General features: G+C 40.2%; 1 protein-coding gene across 5 annotated transcripts in view; it reads left to right on the forward strand.

Annotated features, from left to right (window-relative positions):
* Positions 1-475: 475 nt before the first annotated feature.
* CDCA7L (cell division cycle associated 7 like) overlaps positions 476-18,083 on the forward strand; it is a 39,244-nt gene continuing 21,636 nt past the window's right edge. For 2 of the 5 annotated variants that reach the window (XM_032287015.1, XM_032287018.1), the window contains exon 1: positions 476-776. In XM_032287015.1, the coding sequence (XP_032142906.1) occupies positions 753-776 (24 nt within the window). In that variant the 5' untranslated portion in view covers positions 476-752. The remainder of the gene's footprint in view (positions 777-18,083) is intronic. The other 3 variants (XM_032287016.1, XM_032287019.1, XM_032287017.1) reach the window with 2 other exon arrangements.

The raw sequence follows: 18,083 nt of genomic DNA on the forward strand, positions 1-18,083 counted from the left end.
ATTAGTCAGGATTCCTGACCTCTACAAACTCTCTGCCTAGTAGGGGTGGAGGCCTACTGTGTGTAATGGCCATCTAAAGTTTTAGGAGAGTTTGCAGCTCTCCACCTGGGCTTTGGTAAAGAAACCTGGGTTGCATGTTTTGCAAAGGGAACCCTGTAGCAAATGTTTTGAGAGACAAAATCCTCCCAAAGAGAACCCTGCCCCTTTACAACAACAAAACAAAATAAGCCCCAAAGCCGCCACAAAATATTTTCCTGGATCAGAGACGGGTTGCTCAGAAGCCCGCGCCCCAGGGCATGACCTGGAATAAACCCTTCCAAGTATCGAGCGCGCGTGCCAGCTGGAGGCTGCGCCGGGACAGCCCCCTCTCATTTCTCCCGCGCGAAACAGCGCCGGACGGCTCCACTCCCTCCCTCCGCTGCAGGGGGGAGCCCGGCGCCCTAACACTGGCAACTGGTCTTGCCGCGCACAACTGCAGTCCCCTCTCGCTCCGCCTGCGAAAAGAAGTTCAGTGGCTGCGAAGTTGAAACAGTGATGGGAGCCACGAAGCTCAGCGAGGCGGCGCCGAGCGGGCCGCGCGACGCGCTCCCCCTGTCCCAGGCGCGGAGTGCGCCCCTCCCGGGTCCCGCCCGAACTCCGGGCGGAGCGCGCCGGCTGCTCGGCCCCAGGGAGTTCTCGGTGCGTCCGGCCCGTGGCGAGGGCCGGCTCTCGTGGCCGAGTGCTTGGAGGAGACTGGAGCCTCTTTAGGAAGAATGGAGTTGGCGACTCGCTACCAGGTGAGGGTTCGGCCTCCCGCAGTCATGCAGACGCACCCACAGCTTGACTTTCCTTTGCGACCGGGTCCTAAGGGCGTTGGACTAGAAACGTGGCCCTTGGCTGCGGCGCTGAAGATTCCGCACGCCCAGCCGTGTGAGTGCCGGAGTGGGCGCGCCTTGCAGGTGTGCGCGGTGGGTCGCGTTTGTGCCACGCGGACCAGAGAGGCTGGGCGCCCCTGCACACAACCGCGCTCAGCCTGGCGCTATGCTCCGCCTCGGGTGGCTGCCGGGGGTGCAGGCGGGGAGCTAGCGGGGCGCAGCGCCTGCGTTTGCAGCCCTCGTGAGACCGGGGAGGGGCTTTTTTGTCCGCTCCCCACACTTTCTCGTGGAATTGGCACAGATATCAGGAAGCTTAAGAAAGTTGTATTTTTTTTTTTTTTCTGATAGTCTATCGCCAGACCAGTCCAACTTGGATAATGGAATTTAAAAAGAATAACTTCAGTGTTTGTTCTAGAACTTCTGTAAACGCTTTCAGGGAATCGTGGGGGAAATAGCAACATTGGCCAAGTTAAACAAGCTGCAAGATTCCAAATCTTAGGCACAGCAGGACCCCAATTACGCGTTAAGGGCCTAACTAGCCTTTAAAACTCATTAGCAAACACTTGAGTAAGTTCCCCCAAAGGTTTCAGTGAGTGGTGGGAATGTGAACGTGACTTCAGTTTTCTCTTTACTTCTTCAAAGCGCTTTTCTGTACCTTATGGTAATGGAGATACGTTTTTTTCTTAGAGGTAAGCAGTAAAAACATTTTTCAAAAAACTAAAAGTAAAATCTTTAAAAAGATAAAGCAGCAGCCACGCCTCTGCTTGTGGGGGCGCAGAGATGCTTTGTGCTAGAATCGTTTTTTTCTTTTCTTTTTCCACTTGTTTTTGTGAGAGTCGCGAGATCAGTACTTTCACCTTGCCTTCTACTGGTGTTTACTTTCCTCCACCTGCGTGCCTAGCCCGGGAGAAGAGGAGGCGGGGCCCCTAGCGTGGGAAGGCGCAGTGCCAGGTGTCCATGTCCGAGCCCGAGCCGCTGTCACCTGCCCGAGTCTGGCGGCAAAGACCGAGCCCCTAATGGTAGTTTAAGTAATTTCTGAATTGGCCTTTAAGTAATTTCTGAAGCCTTCTTGAAATGGTTGTTTGAGAAAAATCTTGTTGATGCTTCTGAGAGAGAGTATTTGTAAAGTGCCTCCTGGGAGAGAAACAGTTAAAAGCAACGGAAACAAATAGTAAAACCTAGGGAATGAGACGGGGTTTGATTTTTTTTATTTTTTGCCACTGGCTTTTATTGTGTATTGGCATCCTAATCTTTTGTTTTTTTTGTTTTTTGTTTTTTTTTTGAGACGGAATTTCCCTCGTTTCCCAGGCTGGAGTGGGAGTGCAATGGCGTGATCTCGGCTCACTGCAACCTTTGCCTCCCTGGTTCAAAGCAATTCTCCTGCCTCAGCCTCCTGAGCAACTGGGATTACAGGCGCCCGGCTAATTTTGCTTTTTTTCTCTTTCTTTAGTAGACATGGGTTTCACCATATTGGCCAGGCTGGTCTTGAACTCCTGACCTCAGGTGATCCACTTGCCTTGGCTTCTCAAAGTGCTGGGATTACAGGCCTGAACCACCGCACCCAGCGGCATCCTAATCTAGGAGTTTCTGCTGCTACAGGACAGAAAACAAAAACAACAACAAAACCCTCTGACTCCCTGTGAATTTCATCGCAAAATGTATCTGGAATGTGTCACTCCCGAAACCTGTTGTTAGGCTGGAGAGTTCTTTTCACTTCTACCACTGATACTCATAATTCATGCTTAGGAAACTCAGAAGTCCCAGAATGTTACATAATGAGGCTAATTTTTGGTAGTTGTAAAATGTTAAACTATTTTTCATGTGGGGATTACCCACAAATTATATCCGATCCATTTATGCACCAATTAAGGCAAATTACTATATGTAAGATGATCAGGGTTTTTTTTTTTTTCCTTTTCTAAAGACCTAATTGGCAGCTGAAATCAAGATGTGTGATGATTTTTTCCAGTGGAAATGTTCCTGTTCATTGTAATTTAAATGTGAACAGATTATAGTTTCTAAATTAGTGAAGAGTGGTTCTATGGGGTGAGCAGGTGACTGCAGATAAGAGTACTTAATGAACATTTCAGGCACAGCAAGTTGTTAAATTCATGTGGTTCCACCCTGTCCCCCAGCCTCATGAATAAAGCAGTGTGATGGACTGCCGGAAGTGGCATTACTGCACGCTGAATGTTGTTCAGCTCAGTGTGCAGTGGGATTTAATCTCACACATTGGAATAAGTATAATTTTCATCCCTGGAAAGCACAAAGCTAGACGGTATTTCAGCAAAGCAGCTTAGGCCTAATGTTATGAGTAATAAGCAAACATGGAGACACTCATTTACTCTGAACTACCTTTGAGTCTACTTTGGTGCCGTTCCACCCGTGCATTGGTTTTGATGTTCTCTGACAGTGATTACGCTTCCCACAGTCTGGAGTCTTGTCTAACTGACCACTGTGTCTTTGTGCTTTTATATAGGATGACAGAAATACCTCGTAAAGACAAGGGTGTGATCCCTTACTAAGAGCTGTCAACAGTGCAGCTTGCTGGAGCTCTAGCTTGCTGCAGCTCCCTCGGAGAGAACCTGGTAGGCACTGAATGTCAGTGTTCTAGTACTTTCTTCTAGCTCCAGGGTGCAGGATGGCCCATTTTAAGAAGGAAATGATGCTAAATGTTCTTGTAAATAGGCAGGAGGAGCATGCTGTGTTAAAGGGGTAAGGGGTAAAGGGGAATTTTTCTGGTATTGATTTGTTAGCTGCAAAGGGTTCCCATCTGATCCTGTTGCTTACCATGTAATCCCAGAGCCCCAGAAGCTAGTCACAGAAAGGGCAGTGATTTGCCAATTTAATAGTTTTGTATTTAAAAGGCTCCTAGGTTCTGTCTGTGTTCTGCTGGCTACCCCGTCCGTACCAGAGCAGGATTCTCAATAATCAGGAGAAAACCTCAGAGACCATAGCAGTTTTGATCAGGTACACAGGCTAGGAAACAATGAGATAAGTGTGGCCTAAAACAATTACAAACATTAGCGTAAATTAATGAAAAAATCAGAACGCCATTGGAATAGAATAAGCCAGGTATACTACATTTAAACTGCTCTTGAGAGTTTTCCTTACTCAAAGTTATGGTTTACAGTTTTTACCTCCAAGATAATTTTGTTTTAGAAAAGACTCAGCTTTATTCACCAAAGTAGAATTGTTACAGGCTACTTGAGGTAGGTAGGGATAGAGATAAGAAAGTATTACTGGGGCCATTTTATTTTCTTTTTGTTTAGGAAAAACAGTAGTTTCTGGAGAGTTTTTGAAATAGGACCATTCAGAGGCACATTTGGTAAATGTCACTGAACACTCAGAAAAATGTATCTTCCATAGTAGTAAATGCTAGCACCTCGTATGCAGCACAGAAATAAGCTGTTGAGTCTCACAATGCAAGGGGCCTGAGCTTTGGTTCAAATAAATAGTTGGTGCTTCTTGCCGGTTTTCCCTTGTGATCATGAGCTGAGGACAGAGGGTTTGCTGGGTGGGTTAGTCCACTGATCAGTTATTCAACCGTGCCAGACATTGGTAGGGTGATAGAACAAAGACACAGAAAACACTCTTCTTTCCCCATGCTCTTTACCAGAAAGCCACTCTTGAACTCCCTTCCTCTTCTGCTTTTGCCACAGCTCAGATGCCTCCTGCTCTGTGCTGTGGGGACTTGTGGGGACTTTGGGTTTGGTGAGAAGAGGGAGACCTTAAGAGCCATCCTTTTTTGCCCCCAAGGAATGGAAACTATCACTTCCTTTGGAAAGTCATGCTGTGCTAGGAACTTAAAAGTTATCAAATTTAATCCCCACTGTAGTTCTGTGAAGTAGGCTGTGTTACCTACATTTTAAAGATAAAGCTAAATTGGCTAATTTGCTCAGGGCAATTTACAAGGAAGGTTACTTAGCCAGGATTCTGTCCCCAGAGCCTCTGCCTGGCCCTTGCTGCTGGAAATCTGGGGCCTTGGTGAGTCAGGAAACTTGCCCTGTTCCCTCCTCCCTTTAACTAGAAGGGCAGGAGTGTTAACAGCAGCTAGTCTGGCTCTTTTTTTAGGAACTCACCAGATTATGCTTTACACTGCCTGTAAAAGTCAGTTTGGGAATGTGAATCAGATCCGCCAGGCTTTTACATAGGAATGACTTTTAAGTGAAATTTGCATTGTGCAGACGATAACATGTTACCGTAAGCTGCTTTGAAGCACTTCTCTGTTTCCCCTACTCTCTGTGCCCCATTTCCTTGAGACTTTCCATGTAGTGTTTGCCTAATCTTTTCAGTATGATTGCTGTTGGAATCTGCTTTCCTTAGCCCTGTCAGTATTATGTTTCCTAGTAGCTTAGAGGCCTTTACAGTTTTCATTTTTAGTCACTGTGTAGTGTTGCTAGATGTACATTTTATGTATTTTCTGTTGAAAACTTTTTTTATTAGAGAAACTTTGTAGTAAATATCTCAGGGTAGTATCCTGTGTATCTTACGGCTTGTGTTGGAGTCTGCACTGTGTGTGTGTGTGTGTGTGTGTGTGTGTGTGTGTACTATTTTTTTTTTTTTTTTTGAGATGGAGTCTCGCTCTGTCGCCCAGAGCGAGACTTAGTTACTGTTACAGTCTTTTAATTAACGTTTATATAGCATCTTCTGCTTGACAGAACACTCTCAGGCATAGTTTGGAAGTCATCAGGGCTTGTTATTTTCCTTCCAGGTAAGTGGTAGGGTTGCACTTTCCTGGCCCTGAAGCAGGCAAGGCTATTTGACTTGCTTTGGCCAATGAAATATGATGTTGGAGTGCAGTGCCAAAATCTCAGCTCACTGCAACCTCTGCCTCCTGGGTTCAAGCAATTCTCCTGCCTCAGCCTCCTGAGCAGCTGGAACTACAGGCGCACGCTGCCATACCCAGCTAATTTTTTGTATTTTAGTAGAGACAGGGTTTTACCATGTTGCCCAGGTTGGTCACGAACTCCTGAGCTCAGGCAATTCTCCCACCTTGGCCTCCCAAAGTGTTAGCATTACAGGCATGAGCCAGTGCACCCAGCCACTATTTTTAATTACTCTTTATAATGTTTATAATATCTCGTAAAGGGAATGTGCCTGATTTTCTGTGGTTAGGATCCTCTGACACATTGCTTTCCTAGGGCATTTCCCCTTTTGTTGCGCTGTATTAGCTGAGAGAAAGCAGTTTTTTCTGAGGTTAGAACCAAGGCTTATGATAACTGGACTGATACAATGACTGTTGTCTCCTTGAACTTAGAGCATCTTGTAGAATGTTCTAGTTTGGGGAAAAGTGAAGAGTAGTCCTAGAGATCTGTTCTTTACATCTGATCTACCTAGAAAACCAAGAAAACCTGTAAACATGTCAGTGGACATTTAATGGAAGCGACTGCGGATTAGGGCTGTGAGGAATTTGTGCAAGTTGGTCTCATTGACTTGGTGGAAGGCAGGGACACCCCATCCTGAGCTTCAACATTCATGCTTCATCTGTGCACCTCCTGCAAGTCCTCCAGGGAGACTGCATCCTGCAGCTGTGTAGATTACTGCTCCTGAAGTCTTCCTGACCATTGTCCCCATTGCTGGCTCACGCACTTGCCCTGGTGACTTCTGGAGTACCTGGGCTAACTTTCCTGATCACATTTATCATACCACACTAAATTGTTTAAAGGTTGTTTCTCTTACCCTACCACTTACTACGCAATTTTCATCAGATTTCTTACTTAGCATGGTGTCTGGCAAATTTTGATGCTTAGTAGACAATGTCCAGCATATATCAGATGCTGAATAAATATCCGTTGAATGGATGGAAGGGCAAAGTAGTACTGCTACTATTACAACCTTTTAATTAATGTTTATATAGCATCTGCTACTTGACAGAACACTTGCAGGCATAGTTTGGAAGTCATCAGGGCTTAATCTTTTTTTTCCAGGTAAGTGGTAGGGTTGCACTTTCCTGGCCCTGACAAGGCTATTTGACTTGCTTTGACCAATGAAATATGAGAATACTGTCTGTCACTTCTAGGTGAATTGTTTAAATGCCAGCATACCACTCACTACATCGCATTCCTTCTGCCGCTGCATCCGCCAGCATTCTGCAGGGTGAGAGCTCTATCAGCCCAGGCTCTGGTGTGAAGACAGAGTGAAATAAAGCCTTGGGCTGTCCTGTGATGAACATGTAGTGTGAACAAGACAGAAGCCTTTTTTGTTTGTTTTAAGGCATTGATTGAGATGTAGGGTTGTTTGCTACTGCTTTATAGCTTGTCATATTCTAACAGGGCTCTCATATTTCAGTTTTGGATTCATTCACTCTGTGGTTGTCATCTGAGTGAACTGGGATCATGGGAGTCATGGTAACAAACGTGGGTGTGTTTCTTTTTAATTGTTGAAGTGCTAAAAGTAAGGGGAATGCCCCTGGTAAATGGTTTGGAGTTCAGGGATGTTAAGTACCATATGGCAGGCAGGAGAGTCCCACAGGATGAAGTGATTGTTCTGTCCAAAATGTCAGTAGTACCTTGTTGGAAAACACTGAGAACGGACTTGTTCAATTTGATAATCTTTTTTTTTTTTTTTTTGAGACAGAATCTCACTCCTTTGCCAGGCACCAGGTTAGGGTGCAGTGGTGCGATCTCGGCTTACTGCAACCCCCACCTCCCAGATTCAAACAATTCTCCTGCCTCAGCCTCCTGGGTAGCTGGGACTACAGGCGCACGCCACCATGCCCAACTAATTTTTTTTTTGTAATTTTAGTAGAGATGGGGTTTCACCATGTTGGCCAGGATGGTCTCCATCTCTTGACCTCGTAAATCAACCCACCTTGGACTCCCACAGTGCTGGGATTACAGGCTTGAGCCACCGCGCCCGGCCTCAATTTGATAATCTTTTACTTAGACTCCAGAGAAATCTTAACATTGGCTTCACATTTCCTATCTGCTGACCTCCCTGGAGGAAGATATTACTTCACACTTCCCAAGTGATTTGGTTTACTTCACTCCTAGGATCTCTGCCAACATTTCGGTTCATTGGGTGCTCATCTGCTGGATGCTGGTGCTCATCTTCTAATCCCCCTGTAAATTCACGTCTGAAATGTCTCCCCATTTGTATCTTCTCTTTTAAACTTAACATTGACTATCTTGTGGGGCTTTTTATTGTGGTAAGATATACATAATAAAATGTACTATTTTAACCTTTCAGTGTTGTTAAGTACAGTCACATGGTTGTGCCGCCATCACTGATCTCTCAGGAGCTTTTTCATCATTCTAAACTGAAACTCTCTACTCACTCAACAATTATTCCCTATGACCTCTTCCCGCAGCCCCTGGTTACTTCTATTTTAGTTTCTGTCTCTGAGAATATGACTCTCCTAGGTATCTCATATAAGTGGAATCATATGGCATTTATCCTTTTCTGACTGGCTCATTTCAGTTAACATAACTGTTTTTAAGGTTTATCCATTTTGTTGTATGTATCAGAATTTTAAAAAATATTTTATTTGTTTTTTGAGACAGGGTCTGTGTTGCTGAGGCTGGAGTGCAGTGGTGCTGTCGTGGCTCACTGCAGCCTTGACCTCCTGGGCTCAAGTGATCCTCCCACTGCAACCTCCCAAGTAGCTGGGACTACAGGCATGTACCACCCTGCTTGGCTAATTTTTCTTTTTAAAATTTCTTGTAGAGATGGAGTCTCTCTGTGTTGCCCAGGTTGATCTTGAACTCCTGAGCTCAAGCAGTCCTCCTGCCTTGGCTTTGCAAAGTAATGGATTAGAGGTGTAAGCCACTGTGCCTGACCTCATTTCATTTAAAGTCTGAATAATACTCCATTATATGTACATACCACTTTTTTTCCCTCATCTATTTATTTTGTCAGTTTCCGCCTTTTCGCTATTGTGAATAATGAATTGGCACACAATGAAAAAATATTGGTATACAAACATCTGCTTGAGTCCCTGCTTTCAATCGTTTTGGATGTGTGTACCTAAAAGTAGAATTGCTGGGTTAAATATAATACTAAATTCAGTTTTTTCAGAAACCACTATACTGTTTGGCACAGTGGCTATGTCATTTTATATCATCACCAGCAGTGCATGAGGGTTCCAATTTCTTCACCTCCTTGCCAGCACTAGTTCTTTTCTGTTTTTTTTATAATGGGCATTCTAATGTGCATAAAGTGGTGTCTCATTCTGGTCTTGTTTTGCATTTCCCCAATGATTAGTGATGTTAAGGATTATTTTTCTTGTGCTCATTGGTCACCTATATATCTTCCTTTAAGAAACATTAATTCAAGTCCTTTGCCCATTTCTTAAGTGAGTTTTTGTAGTTGTTAAGTGAGTTGTATGTCCTGGATATTAATCCCTTATTAAATATTATGATTTGAAACATTTTCTCCCATTCTGTAGGTTTCCTTTTCACTGACTTGATAGTGCTCTTTGCACAAAAGTTTTTAATCTTGATGGTCTAGTTTATTTACTTTTCTTTTGTTGCCATATCCAAGAAATTATTGCCAAATCTGGCATCATGAAGCTTTTCTACTATATTTTCTTCTAAGAGTTTTATAGTTTTAGCTCTTAAATTTAGATTTTTAATCCATCTTGAGATAGTTTTTATACATGGCTTAAGGTGAGGGTCCAACTTAATTGTTTTGCATGTGGATATATCCAGTTTTCCTGGCACTGTTTGTTAAAAATACTGTTCTTTGCCATTAGTCTTGGCATCCTTGTTGAAAATCAGTTAACTGTATATGCAAGGATTTGTATCTGGGCTCATTATTTACTTCCATTGATACATATGTCTGCCTTTATGCCAATACTATACTATTTTGATTACCATAGCTTTTTGATAAGTATTCAAGTCAGGGAATGTGACTCCTCTAACACTGTTCTTTTTTGTTTGTTTGTTTTTGGAGATGGAGTCTCACTCTGTTCCCCAGGCTGGAGTGCAGTGGCACGATCTTGGCTCACTGCAGTTTCCACCTCCCGGGTTCAAGCAATTCTCCTGCCTCAGCCTCCCAAGTAGCTGGGACTACAGGCTCATGCCGCCATGCCAGGCTAATTTTTTGTATTTTAGTAGAGATGGCGTTTCACTGTTGCCCAGACTGGTCTCAAACTCTTGAGCTCAGGCAGTCTGACTTTCTTACCTCCCAAAGTGCTGAGCCACTTTATGATTACAGGCATGAGCCACTGCGCCCACCCACTGTTCTTCTTTTTTAAGATTGTTTTGGCTATTTAGGGTCCTTTGAGATTCCACATTAATTTTAGGATGGACTTTTTTGTTTTTACAAAAGAAGTCACTGCAATTTTGAGAAGGAATGCATTAAGTCTGTAGATAGCTTCAGTTAGTATTATCATCTTATATTAAGCCTTCCAATCCATGAACATGGGATGGTTTTCCATTTCTCTTGTCTTCCTTAATTTTTTCAGGGATGTAGTTTTCAGTGTACAAGGCTTTCACCTTGTTGGTTAAGCTCATTTCTAAATACTTGATTATTCTGGTGCCATTGCAAATAGAATCGTTTTCTTAATTTTCTTTTTATAATTGTTTGTTGTTAGTGTGTAGAAACATAGTTGATTTTGGTGTTGATTTTGTGTCCTGCAATGTTGAATTGTTAGCTCTAACTACTTTTTGTGTAATGTCTAGTGTTCTTTACATATACCGTCATGTGTCTTTAAGCAGAGATAAATTTCGCTTCTTCCTTTCCAATTTGGATGCCTTATTTATTTTTCTTGCCTGATAGTCTGGCTAGAGCTCCCAGTACTGTGTTGAATAGAAGTGGTTAAAAACAGGCATATTTGTCTCTTTCCTGATCTTAGGGGAGAAGCTTTCAATCATTCATTCATCATTAAATATCATGTTAGTTATGGGTTTTTCATGAATGGCCTTATGCTGGTGAGTTTGTGTCCTTTTTTTTTTTTTTTTTTTTTTTCTGATGATGAAAGGGTATTGAATTTTGTCAGATATTTTTCTGCATCAATTGAGATGATCTTTGCTTTTCCCCTTTATTCTGTTCATATGGTGTACCACATTAATTGATTTTTATATGTTTGAACCATTTCGCATGCCTAGAATGAATGTCACTTGGTGATCTTTTATAATCCTTTTGCTGCAGTGCCAAATTTGTTTTACCCGCATTTTGTTGAGGATTCTTGTATCAGTATTCATAACGGATATTGCTGTATAGTTTTCTAGTATCTTTCTCTGGCTTTGGTATCAGGATAATGCTGGTCACATAAAATGACTTTCAAGTGTTCCTCCTCCTTCAGTTTTTTGGAAGAGTTTGAGAAAGATTGGTGTTTGTTCTTTAAATGTTTGGTAGAATTTACCCTTGAAGCCCTCTTGTCCTAGGCTTTACTTTGGTGGGAAGTTTTTGATTACTAGTTCAAATTTTCTATTTCTTCATAAATTAGCTAGGTTGTTTCTAGGAATTTATATATTGTATCTAGATAATCCAATTTGTTGGCATAGGGTTGTTTAGAGTACTCTTAAAATCCTTGTTATTTATGTAAAATTAGTAGTAATGTCCAGTTTCACTACTAACTTTAGTAATTTGAGTTTACTCTGTATATTAGTCACGTAGCTTAAGATTTGGCAATTTGTTGATTTTTTTTTTTCCAAAGAATAAACTTTTGGTTTCATTGATTTTTTTTTCCTTTATTTTCACTCTATTATCTACTTTAATCTTTGTTTCTTTCCTCTTGCTAAATTTGGGTTTGGTTTGCTATACATTTTCTATTCCCCAGTGTGTGATGTTCGCTTGTTGGTTGGAGAGCTTCATTTTTGTTGTGCTTACAGCTATAAATTTACCTCTTAGCAATGCCTTTTGCTGCATCCCATAAATTTTGGTAAGTTTTGTTTTCATTCACATTTGTTTCAAGGTATTTTCTAATTTCCCTTGTGGTGTCTTCTTTGACCCATTGGTTGTATAGGAATATGTTATTTAATTTCCATGTATTTGTGAATTTTCCATTTTTCCTTCTGTTATGGATTTCTCATTTGGCTCTGCTCTAACAAGAAAGGATAGTATGATTGCAGTCATTTTAAAATTTAGTCACACTTATTTTGTGGCCTAACATACAGTGTGTCCTGGAAAATTTTCTATATGTACTTGAGAAAAGTGCGTATCTCTTGTTGCGTAGAGTGCTCTATTAGTTTTAGTTGGTTTATAGTGCAACTCAAGTCTTCTTTCTGTTTGCTTATTGCTCTGTCTTATTCTGTTCATTATTGGAAATGGGGTGTTGGAAGTTTCCATCTGTTGTTGCAGAACAGTCTATTTCTTCAGTTCTATCAGTGTTTACCTCATATGTTGGGAGCTTTGATGTTTGGCGTGTGTATATATTTATAATTGTTCTATCTTCATAGTGAATTAACTTTCTTATCAATCTATAATGTCTTTGTCTTTTAAAACAGTTTTGGACTATCTGTTTTGTAATATGAGAATATTACTATAGCCACTCCATCTCTCTTTTGGTTACTATTTGCATTATCTTTTTCTGACCTTTTACTTTTAACCTATTGGTGTCTTTAGATCTAAAGTGAGTCTGTTGTAGATAGTGTATAGTTGTATCCTATTTTTAAAAAGACCCTTCCTGCCAGTCAGCTTCTTTTGGAGTTTAAAACATTTAAATTTAAAGTAATTTCTGGTAGGGAGTTATTTAATCTTGCGATTTAAAAAATAGGTTTTCTGTATACCTTACGGCTTTTTTGTCCCTCATTTCCTCCGTTATTGCCTTCCTTTGAGTTTAGTTGATTTCTTGGTAGTGACACATTTTGACTCTCATTTCCTTTTCTGTGTTTTCTTACTTTCTGTGTTACCATAGAGATTACATATAACAGTCTAAAGTTATAACAGTCTAGTTTGAATGATACCAATTTCACTTCAGCAACATACAAAAATTCTACTCCTATATAGCTCTGTCTTTTTCCAACATTTTATGTAATTGAGATCAGGAATTACATCTTTATGTGTGTATCCACTAACAGATTCGTAAGTATTTTTAATCCTTTAGAAAATAACAAGTAGACTTATAAGCCAAATTTATAATACTGTAGTTTTTATATTTGTCCATGTATTTACCTTGACCTGAGAACTTTACGTTTCTATATGGCTTTGGCAAAGTTAGTGTAGTGACTTTCATGTCAATGTAAAGGACTCCTTTCAGCATTTTTTCTTGGAAATGCCAGTAGTAATGAATTCCCTTGGCTTTTGTTTATTTGGGAATGTCTTAATTTCTATTTCATTTTTGAGGGCACTTTTTTTTTAAACGAGATACAGAATTCTTGCTTGATAGTTATTTTTTCTTTTCAGCATTTTAAATATATTATAAATGTATCATCCTACTGCTTTGTGGCCTTTAAGGTTTCTGTGATAAAACAGCTGATAATCTTATTGAGTGTCACTTATATGTGACAAGTAGCTTTTTTCTTACTGCTTTCAAGATTCTTTGTCTTTGGGCTTTTAACATTTGATTGTATGGTGTCTTTGTAAGGATCTCTTCCAACTTACCCTACTTGGAATTCATTGAGGTTCTTGGATGTATATATTCATGCCTTTTGGCCAGTTTGGGAAATTTTCAAGCCACTGTCTTACGAAATAATCTTTGTCTCTTTTTCTCTCTGTTTTTCTTCTGAATCTCCCATTATTCCTATATTGGTCTGCCTAAATAAGTCTTTTAGGCTCTTTTCACTCTTCTATATTCTTTTTAGTTTTTTCTCCTCTTTAATTTTTTTCTCCTTCAACTCAGTGTTTTCAAATCTTATCTTCAAATTTGCTGATTTGCCTACCTCCTCAAATCTGTTTTTAAACCACTCTAGTAAAGTTTTCAACTTGGTCATTCTATTTTTTTTCAGCTCCATAATTCTGTTGGGTTCCTTCTTCTCTTCTCTTTGTTTATAGACTCATTTTGCTCATTTTCTTGATGGATGTTAGTTCTTTGTGCCTTTTGTTCTTTCAGCAAGTTTAGGATACTTGTCTTTTCTAGTAAGTCCATTGTCTTTCTCTGGGAAAGTTTCTGCTAATATATTTTGTTTCTTTGAATAGGCCAGGTTTTTCTTCTTCTTTATATAACTTTGCTCTTTTGTTGAAAATTGGATATTTGAGAAAGCAGCCACCTCTTCCAGCCTTTACAGAATGACTCTGTGCTGTGGAAATCTTTAAAAGATTGGCTGGGCATGTTCTGAGCCTGAAAACTTAAGGTCATCGTAGATCTTTTCTGAACATACTGTCTTACCTGTACCTGTGTGTGGCTTTTTTCAATTCCCCCACTGGCTTCTATTCAACGTCTTTATTATTATTATTAGTTATGAGCCAGGGTCTTGCGCTGTCACTCAGGATAGAGTGCAGTACCTTGATCACAGCTCATTGTAGCCTCGAACTCCCAGGCTCAAGAGATCCTTTTGCCTCAGCCTCTCAAGTAGCAGGGACTACAGGCATATGCCATCATGCCCAGCTAATTTTTTTATTTTTATTTTTAGAGATGGGGTTTTGTTACTATTGCCCAGCTTGGTCTAGAAGTGAGCTTAAGTGATCCTCCTGTCTCAGCCTCCCAAAATGCTTGGATTACAGGCATGAGCCACTGTATCTGGCCAGTATTGCCTATTTTTGATTTTCATTTCCTTAATGACCACTGATGTATGTATTTTTATGTACTTGTCGTTTGTATATCTTCCTTGGAGAAAGGTCTATTCAAGTTCTTCACCTAATTTTTGATTGGTTGTTTGCCTTTTTCTTGAGTTGTAAGAAATCTTTATATATTCTAGATTGTAGATCCTTATCACATACATGATTTGCAGGTGTTTCTCCCATTCTGTGGATTTTCTTTTCACTTTCCTTGATGTCCTTATGCACAGCAGTTTTTAATTTTGATGAATTGCAATGTATTATTTTCCTCTTGTTGCTTGTGTTCTTGGTGTTAACTTGAGTTTGTATTTTTTGATTAAATGTTGAATACTAATTAATATGTAGTTATAGAAAAACATTGTTTTCCTATTTAGATGTTTGGAAAATTTTTTTTTTGTAAAGACATTAACAAGCTACATGCCTTTGAGTAAGTCTAAGTGTGGTTGCCCTAATTTTATTTTATTTTTCTTTTTTATAGAGATAGGGTCTTGCTTTGTTATGCAGACTGAACTTGAACTCCTGGGCTCAAGCTATCCTGCCTAGGCCATCTAAGTAACTGGGACTACAGGTGTGCACCTCTGTGCCTGGCTGTCACTCCATTATATGAAGAAAGATGCACAAATTGATGGATGAGATCCCATCACAATCTGACAATCTTTTTTTTTTTAATTGTTTGAGATAGGGTCTTCCTCTGTTACAGTGGTAGGACCATAACTCACTGCAGCCTTGAACTCCTGGGCTCAATTAATCCTCCCTCCTTAGCCTCCCAAGTAGCTGGGACTACAGGCACATGCCACTATGCCTGGCTAACTTTTTATGTTTTGTAGTGATGGAATCTTGCTTTGTTGCCCTGCCTAGTCTTGAACTCCTGGGCTCAAGTAATCATCCTGCCTTGGTCTCCCATACCACTGGGATTATAAGCATGAGCCACCATAGTTGGCCTGATAATCCTTGATTTTATGATTCTCTTAACTGCTAATGGTAATTCACATACTCCTTCACCCTGAGTTTAACCACGTTTTCCTAGCAGTCTTGAAATTGCACTGTATATAGTTTTAAAAAAATTTACTGCCCTATTTTCGATGTATATGATGATGTTTTTTTTCTGAAACTGGGTCCAGTGTCCTCAAACCAGTTCTATAGGGGAGTGTTTGTCTCCTCACACCTTCCACATCATTTAGCATGCCCTTAAAAACAGAAGCAAAATGTTGCTAAATTGCTAGATGAAAAGCATACTTGTTTTACTTTCCATTCTTTTCATTACTAGGTAGGCTGAGGACTTTTAAAGTGTTTTTAGCATCTTTTGTTTTCTCCATTCAATGAGTTTTCTTTTTATTTTTGCCATTTTGTCTGTGTGACCTTGGTATATATTTCATTTTGTATGAGGTTTTCAGCAATTTTAATAATTTATCATCTTCTTATCATATCCTTTGCCCTACCTTTGTTGTTTTTGTTTCTGTGTTTTTTTTCTTTTAAGTAAGAAGCTTTAAATTATTATGTGGTCAGTAATACACTTTTCTATTTCGGTCTCCTTTACATGGATGGTGAAAGTCCTCCCATTCAGAGGTCAGATGCGTGTGTGTGTTAATTAAATTCTCCTTTGTGCTTGTTTACCATTTAATTCTTTGATCATCTGATTGGTTTGTTTTCTTTTTTGTTTTTTGAGACGGAGTCTAGCTCTGTTGCCCAGGCTAAAGTGTGGTGATGTGATCTTGGTCCACTGCAACCTCTACCTCCCGAGTTCAAGTGAGTCTCCTGCCTCAGCCTCATGAGTAGTTGAGACTACAGGCACGCACCACTATGCCTGGCTAATTTTTGTATTTTTACTAGAGACAGGGTTTCACTGTGTTGGCTAGGGTGGTCTTGAACTCCTGACCTTGTGATCTGCCCTCCTCGGCCACTCAAAGTGTCGGGAATACAAGTGTGAGCCACCCTGCCCAGCAGATTTGTTTTCCTTTTATTGAGTTTTGAGAGTTCTTTATGTTTTCTGGGTGCAAATCAGAGATTCCATTTGCCGACATTTTCTCCCAGTCTGTGGCTTTTCTTTTCATTCTCTTAACAGTGTTTTCTGGAGAGCAGAAGTTCTTAATTTTGACTCTCTATGCATTTTAAAGATCTGTATTGCTCTTGTGGTGTTGTGTCTCAAGAATTCTTTGCCTAACTTAAAGTCACAAAGATTTTCTCTTCTAAAAGTTTTACAGTTTTTAATTCAAGTTTGTTATCCATTTGAGTTCATGTAATTGGTTCATGGTATGTACTTTTCTTATGGGCCAACCAATTTAATTGTGAAAGATTTAAATAAATGATTTTGCAAAAGAAAGTAACACAGAACTCTCACCCTTCGTGGTGTGGTAAAGAGAAAGGAATGCTTTCCTCTGTAGAAGATTTCCTTTCACAGATGCAGCATAGTACACCCTGCACATTCTGCTGTCATTGCTATCAAAATCCCTTTCAAAACACTTAATAAGGAAAATGCAGTAGTGTGCATCAATATCTTTTGTCTACTTTTAAAATCTTAAAATGGAGGTTGTTTCTAGGTGAAATACACGCTGAATATTCTTGAAGTATATCAAAATCAGCCCTTGTATCAATTGGCCTTAAAAGTGAATCTTATTTTCATTTTCTTAAAAAACTAATACTAATAAATGTGTTCCTTCTGGTTTGGAGGTAGTATTTTTTTTTTAATCCAGGAAGGATGAATTTAGATATCATTGAGATATGGAAAAGTTTTAATTAAAAAAAAATTATAGTTTAACAATATAAAGTTTTAAATTAACAATACTTCACAGTAAACTATTTTCAAAGATAAATACTTGACTGAAAGCCACCTGACAGTTTGACGATCTTTTTAAAGCTTATTAGTTTTTTAAGTTGAATTTTAATGGAGACTCAGGCTGACAAAGTTCAAAATGATACGGAGACCTCCAAAGCACTGCTTTTGTATGCCTGAAAGGCATCTACTCAGTGAGAACCCAGCAGCAACTCAACAGGGTGTATTTTTATTAGGATAGCTTAGCTGGGATAGAACAAAGCTGGATTTCAGCCAAATGTGGTTTGGCAAACAGCTCTGTCCTCCAGACTGTCAGTTAACTTCTGGGCTTACAGGCCCAGATACCTGGTTTGTCAGATACTAAAACTGAAGCCTTGGCAGCTGCGTAATGTATGTGAACCTTCCTTAGGTGTGAAGGTGTTGGGTTCTCAAGCCACATACTCCTAAGGTGATGGTAGCATTAAAACCAGGCTAAGGTCTGGACTTATTGTGTCATTTTGGAAGATTTCATTCACTTAAGGAAGGAAAAATTCCCCTCCACCCTGGTTTTTACATTTTTTTTTTTTTTTTTTTTCTTTCAGAGACATGGTCTTGCTGAGACCCTGACTGCAGTGTAGAGGTGAGGTCATCTCACTGCATGCAGCCTCTTAACTCTTGGGCTCACCTGATCCTTCCAAAGTAGCTGGGACTACAAAGCCCACACCACCACACCTGGTTAATTTTTGTGTCTTTTTTGATAGAGATGGGGTCTCACCATGTTGCCTAAGCTAGTCTCAAACTCCTGGCCCAAGGGATCTTCCTGCCTTGGCTTCCCACAGTGCTGGGATACTAAAATGTCTTTTTTTTTTTTTTTTTTT

This window comes from Sapajus apella, unplaced genomic scaffold, assembly GCF_009761245.1.
Source record: "Sapajus apella isolate SASKATOON/1434 unplaced genomic scaffold, GSC_monkey_1.0 scaffold19, whole genome shotgun sequence".
NCBI lineage: Eukaryota > Metazoa > Chordata > Mammalia > Primates > Cebidae > Sapajus > Sapajus apella.